The sequence below is a fragment of the Mercenaria mercenaria genome, chromosome 16 (genome assembly GCF_021730395.1).
Source record: "Mercenaria mercenaria strain notata chromosome 16, MADL_Memer_1, whole genome shotgun sequence".
Classification (NCBI taxonomy): Eukaryota; Metazoa; Mollusca; class Bivalvia; order Venerida; family Veneridae; genus Mercenaria; species Mercenaria mercenaria.
The window spans coordinates 57,869,118-57,875,876 of record NC_069376.1 but is presented as its reverse complement, the minus strand read 5'-3'; the positions used below and the strand labels follow the sequence as shown (position 1 = coordinate 57,875,876).

Sequence of the window (6,759 nt, the reverse complement as noted above, 5' to 3'; positions counted from 1 at the left end):
TTACAAATATTCACAATCAGTTCATCAGTAGATTTGTCTTTTTCAAGCGGGACACCATGAAAACGAAGGTTTGTTCGTCGCCCATATTGCTCAAGGTCATCTAAGTGATCACTAAGTACCTCCGCACGCTCGTCTGTAGATCTTAGTCTTGTCCATAACTCTCTATTTTCTTTCCTAAGACTTTCAGTTAGAGAGGTTTGACTGTCAATTTTGGCTTCTAATGCCTTTATTTGAACAGACTGTTCACTGATTTTTTCTGAAAGAGGTTGGACTGATTTTTCCATTAATGATTTCAAAATTGGAGCCATGGTTGAAGTTAAAGCAGCAATAACTGCATCACTGGAAACAGCCGCCTGGACTAATTCTGTTAAATCAAAAGTCTGTTCAGAGCTTATTGGTGGTGTTTCATGGGTTGTGCCGTCTTGCGTGTTATGTGTATGGTGTGGGCTACCTTTCCACCTGGTCGGATAAGGCACGTTTACATGGTCGCCACGATTACCTTCTACTGGACTAACAATATCTGCATAAGTCCTCTTACGATCTAGGCCTTGGTCAGGCGTGTTTATAATGTTAGATTTACCAGCACAGGGTTTTTCAGCCATTTTAAAGTAATAAAGGTTGACGAAAATATTTACCAGTTCAGATGTCAATACTGCTGATTTTTAAGTTCAAACACAAAGTCTGAACAATAATCCTTCATCATAACAACAGATTTTAGTGGTCCTTTGTTATATGTTTTTCTCATTGGCGCGATCGCATAACAAAGAAAATCTCACAAAGAAAGTTGTTTCTCGAAATTTTCACATTTACAACGTCAAAATCCAAATTCCATACATACTAGTAAAGTGTTTTTGTGTTTTGTGTTAGTTATGGTATCATTCTCCGCTCAAAATAATATATTATCCAGAATTTTCCCTCTCTTGAAAATTTACGCAAGCATTGTCGCCATTTTTACCGGAATTTAGAAGATCAAGAACTTTAGTCAGATTGGGTCAGACAAGTTGTAAATGCAACACCATCTAACATAATTAATTGATAATGCAGTTCAAGACAAACTTTATGTCATAACGTACTATGGTGAATAAGTATAATGTTATAGAAAACAACAACACTTACACTGATCTGAGTAGCAGTCAGTTTATATGCGACTTTATAAATTCATTTTGTGTTTGTTATTGTTGTCAAAAAGTATAACGGATGTGCCTCACAACTGAAAGCGTAAATGACTTCGATTCGAAAAATAGTCCACGGTTAGTAATATTTTTTGATAAAGGTCCACAGATTATTATTAACTGTCAGAAAATGAAGACGCATTCTCTAAAAAGGATTCATTATTTGATAAGAAATTATAAACATCGACAGTTTTGTAAAAAATTATACACGTGCTGACACCTATATGTATGTTGTCTCCCGTTGATTATAAGAGTTACCGTTCGTCGAGTAATACTTTTTGCAGTGACTCGCCAAGAAGTCGTGGGAAAATTAAAAAGCATGTAAATAAACTAAAATTAACCACTTTTTCAAGATCAATTTTAAGTGATCGACGTTACGCATTTAACCCACCAGACCAGTGCAGCATCTAAGATACCTGTACTAAAGTATTCGTTGTGTAGAATGTCATGTTATGCCCTTGCAATGCTAATCCCTCTCTGATCTTTTTGTTTACATTTTTTTTATCAATGAGAAAGATGGCGTCGATTCCGAGTTGAGATGACCTGTTTAAGCAAACCTGGTGCTTCAGGAAGAAAAACTCAAAAGTACAACATTATTTGTCACACTGGTATTGTAAAAAACCTGTTTTTTCCTTATATAAAAGATGAATATTTTTTGTTGGATGTAGTTTCACGACGACCTCTGTTTCCTTATTACATTCATTGTACCGCATCCTTATCCACAAAGTACTGAATTTTACAGGTGTCCATGAGTATAATATCAATTAAGGAATATGTTTTTTCTATCTTCCTATCATCAATTTCTTAAATATGCACCCCTTCCCCATTTCTGCATGAACTGTGAATGTAGCAATATGGGTCCCCTTAAATATGACTATGAAATTGACGAATATACCGAATGTCTAAAAAACACCAAGGGTATGTAATTGTAACTTTACAAAGCATATATAATTATGACATAATTGCATGACTTACATAGTGAAAGTGAGGGTAGTTCCACTAACATTGAAAGGTACTTCTATTATCAACGAATTCGCGTACTATATTGTCTGCTTTACCGAGATAGATGCACACGAACATAAGCGTGAGTGGTGAAATATCCTAGCATCATGAAGGTGGTACTTAACACGTTAAAGGGACTGGCCTCCAGATCGTTCGATAACAAAAAATATATGTTTTAGATATCTGAAAATAAATGCTATATTTCTTAACAACGCATTAAGACTTAATTACTGACAAACTATGTTACGGAAACACATGAGCATTTGCTGTTTTTTTTTTCTACTTTTTGCGATGAAAATCGAAAAGCGTTTGTAATGTTTTGCTCCAGGTAAACTGTCTCGATTATACTTATCTTTATTTTCACGTCATAATTCACTTATTCCGCTATAGCGCTATTGGTTACGACGACGGGAGAATGTCTTTATTGCCGCGGCGGTCCGGGGTTCGATTCCCGACGCGGTTGTATTTTCTATCTTTGTTTGGAATATTTTAAATATTTTAGAAACAAAAACTCATATTCTAATGTCCATAATACGACCAAACCTCAATTTGAAAGAAAAAATAGTTTAGCCAAATCTGCAGGTCAGTGCCTTTAAACAACAAGAAGGAATGGTTTAATCTCAACTTTAACATACTCGTTGAAATGCTACGACATTAACGGTTATGAAAAGACATTTGAAATAAATATATTTGTTCATAATTTATGAAATACACCTGGACAGAGAATGCTGAAATAAAAGATAAGACAGGATCCGCTCCTGTACAGTATATTTACGTTGATTTTAGCCACTTGTAGTTTCTTGTGTTAATTTGTTCTTGGCTAGTAACTTATTCGCTCCTCTATATCTTTCAGGCTGGGTCAAGGCAAATGTCCCAGAACAAAATTTCAAGGACACTGATACATTTCAACAGCTTAGGAGAAACATTCAGATATATCAAGACTATTATTGCAAACAGAATACTAAACATTCACAGCAAGATATGGCACAAAATATTGGATCATCTAATCAGAAGATTGATCATGGGAATTCATTCAGTATGAAACAATCTGATGCCGACGGCAGCGATGGGAATTCATTCAGTATGAAATTGTCTGATACCGTCGACAGCGATGGAACTTCATTCAATATGAAACTGTCTGACGCCGACGACAGCGATGGAGATTCATTTAATATGAAACTGTCTGACGCCGACGACAGTGATGATAATTCATTTAGTATGAAACTGTCTGATGTTAATCCTAACAAAGGAAATGCATTCAGTATGAAACTGTCTGACGCCGACGATAGCGATGATAATTCATACAGTATGGAACTGACTGACGCTGATGACAGTGACAGGAATACATTCAGTATGAAACTGACTGACGCCGATGACAGCGACAGGAATTCATTTAGTATGAAACTCTCTGACGCCGATGACAGCGAAGGGAATTCATTCAGTATGAAACTGTCTGATACCAAGGCTAAAAAAGATATTTCATTCAGTATGAAATTGTCTGATGCTACTGCTAACAAAGGAAATGCATTCAGTATGAAACTATCTGACGCCGACGACAGCGATGATAATGCATTCAGTATGAAACTATCTGACGCCGACGACAGCGATGATAATGCATTCAGTATGAAACTATCTGACGCCGACGACAGCGATGATAATTCATTTAGTATGAAACTATCTGACGCCGACGACAGCGATGATAATTCAATCAGCATGAAACTGTCTGACGCCGACCAAAGCGGCGGGAATTCATTCAATATGAAACTGTCTGATGCTATGGCTAACAAAGAAAATTCATTTAGTATGAAACTCTCTGACGCCGACGACAGCGAAGGGAATTCATTCAGTATGAAATTGTCTGATACGAAGGCTAACAAAGATATCTCCTTCAGTTTGAAACTGTCTGATGTTACGGCTAACAAAGGAAATGCATTCAGTATGAAACTGTCTGACACCGACGACAGCGATGGAAATTCATTCAATATGAAACTGTCCGACGCCGACGACAGCGATGAGAATTCATTCAGTATGAAACTGTCTGACGCCGACGACAGCCACGGTAATTCATTCAGTATGAAACTGTCTGATGCCAACGACAACGATGGGAATTCATTCAGTATGAAACTGTCTGATACGAAGGCTGTCAAAGATATCTCATTCAGCATGAAACTGGCTGATGCAACAGCCAGCAAAAATGATTCATTCAGTATGAAACTGTCTGACGTAGAGGTGAGCAAAGGAAATTCATTCAGTATGAAACTGTCAGATACCAGAAGTCGAACAGAGACTATATCTCAAAATAAGATGTCCAATAACGAAGGTCATGCCAACGGATGTGAATCCTGCGATGACAATTGGTTTCAGACAGCGAATACTCTTCGAAAAAATATTGCTGAAGGATTAGTAATATTCTTGAAAAATTGGAAGGAAAGTATCAAGATTTTTTCGAAAGAATATATGTCTGAATTACAGTTCGCAAAGTTATTTCCCCGAATGGAAGTCGAAATATCACTTAAAGCAATACACTCAACGGACATATTTCTAAATCTGTTTTGGCCTTTTGTTTACAAAACTGGATTCATGAATCAAAAACTCGGACTTTTCGGTTTATTAACAATAGAAGTACCAGAACATGAACAGAAAACGGCTTTTTATTCTGCAATTGAGAAGTCTCTTCAGCTTGGAATACCGTTCTCTGAACGTGAAGTTATGTACAGCTTTGATGATGATTCCAAGCTAATCATTAATCTAAAAAGTTCAGGACTACTGAAAAATAGTGAAGCGTTTATGAACGCTAAACGACATCTTTTCACTCATGACGAACGTGCGGAAATAACAAAGAAAATGGACGTTGCAATGAAATATCTGCATGATTCAACGCCTGAGTTACATCGCACCATTATTCAGCTTGTAGCTTGTTTTGCATTTTATAAGTCAGAAGAACGCGTGCATGTGGGTGGTACATCATGCTCTACACCTGGTGTCATATGGCTTGATCCGAGTGGTCTACAGAATGCCTCAGTTCAGTTCTTTGTTGAGCAGATAGTGCATGAATACATACATAATTCCTTATGTTATGCAGAGATGGTACATGGAATTTTCTCTGATCATTCAAATTTGCCAAATGCCAAATCGGTATCATCTATTCGACGCGAGCTTCGGAACTACGACAAGAGCTTTCATGCAGCATACGTTTCAACAGGTATTGTATAAAACATTAACGTCTTTACCAGCAAGATATGTCATACATAGTTCTCTTAAATCATGTTTGAAATACTTGTTTCATGTTTTCGCAATTTCATATGCCACGATGATCCATCAACCACTGTGATGGTTCAAATGTCATTTTATTTAAAACGGTATGTGATGAAGTGTTGCGTTATTTTCGGTCTGTCATCTGAAGCAATGTCTTTAGCCTTTCTTGACATGTACATATTTACCAGTAATATTTTGTTTTATAAATACTACAGAGTTTTCTAGCTTGACTTGAAACTTTATGTCTTTTTCGTCATGATAGCAATATGGCTTTGTTTCAAAGAAAGATACAATATGTATTTCATGTAGACACTTTTGACGACGATATAAAAATCTATAATCTGAATTACCAAACCTAAGGCAATTTTATTTCAAATGTAAACTTTTGCAGGTCTTGTTGCGTTTCACGCAAGAGCTGGAAGCTTAAAGAGGGCTGAAGAATTGGTTCCAGCACTCCGGATTTCAGTTGATGACCTCGTGAAAGTCAACAAACAAACGGAGATACTGACCGAATCTGGAGGAGCAATGTTGCAAGCTATGGTTGACTTCCTTAAAGTCATTCGTCTTTATTAATGATATTTTCCCACTACGATGGTTATGATATTACTAATGCAATGATAATGATTTTCGCGTTGTGATGCTGGATCGCTTAATTTACAGTTTGGAAATCATTTTAAGTCTTCCGTAGCCTTTTTCTTCAACTTAAAGAACCCCAAGACATTTAAGATATTCATTAAATGGTGCTGAGTCGTCATTTTTGATTACTATATTTAATAAACTTATTTAAAGCAAGGAAACGAAAATATAGCAGAAATTCAGTCAGATACATTAAAGATTTAACCTTGACGTTAGAGCCACTGAACCCAGAATCAATAGGACTCTTTCTTAAGTTGTACTCAATCACTGTGTAAAGTATGAGAACGGTAGCTGCTCTACTCAATGACCTCATTCAGACTCCGGGTCAGTGTGACCTAGGCCTTCGTTTTACCTATTGATCCCAAAAGGAATAAGAATCCTCCTTAGTCTTTCTGTAAAGTTGTAGCTAATATTCCATTTTCCTAAGAGCCCTAAAATGATAAAAACACCAGAAATAAAGTACCTTTGACTTTGACCATTAATGAATTTACCTCAAAGTCTATAAGGATTATTTTCTATAATAACAATAAATCATTTTGTGAAGTTTGTTTGAAATTTTATGAATAAGAGTGATATGAATAAGAAACCATTTTCGGTGTCCTTGTTACTGAGACTTATTGGCTCCCAAAAATTTGGACCCTCCTGAAGTGGTGATTATTCATCCTGTAAAACTTGAATGCTGTGGCAAATTAAC

The 6,759-nt window shown here is 36.4% G+C and overlaps 1 protein-coding gene across 1 annotated transcript; it reads left to right on the top strand.

Moving 5' to 3' along the window:
• Window positions 1-3,625: 3,625 nt before the first annotated feature.
• LOC128549734 (uncharacterized) lies at window positions 3,626-6,516 on the top strand. The gene is made up of 2 exons (XM_053527172.1): window positions 3,626-5,376; window positions 5,821-6,516. The coding sequence occupies exons 1-2, from the start codon at window positions 3,663-3,665 to the stop codon at window positions 6,000-6,002; spliced, it is 1,896 nt and encodes a 631-aa protein (XP_053383147.1). The 5' UTR covers window positions 3,626-3,662; the 3' UTR covers window positions 6,003-6,516.
• The last annotated feature ends 243 nt before the right edge of the window (window positions 6,517-6,759 follow it).

Bases quoted from the DNA above. Each gene is read 5' to 3' on its own strand.
- LOC128549734 (XM_053527172.1), top strand. From the start codon at position 3,663: ATGAAATTGTCTGATGCTACTGCTAACAAAGGAAATGCATTCAGTATG. The intron at 5,377-5,820 runs GTATTGTATAAA...AAACTTTTGCAG, and splicing joins TGCAGCATACGTTTCAACAG to GTCTTGTTGCGTTTCACGCA.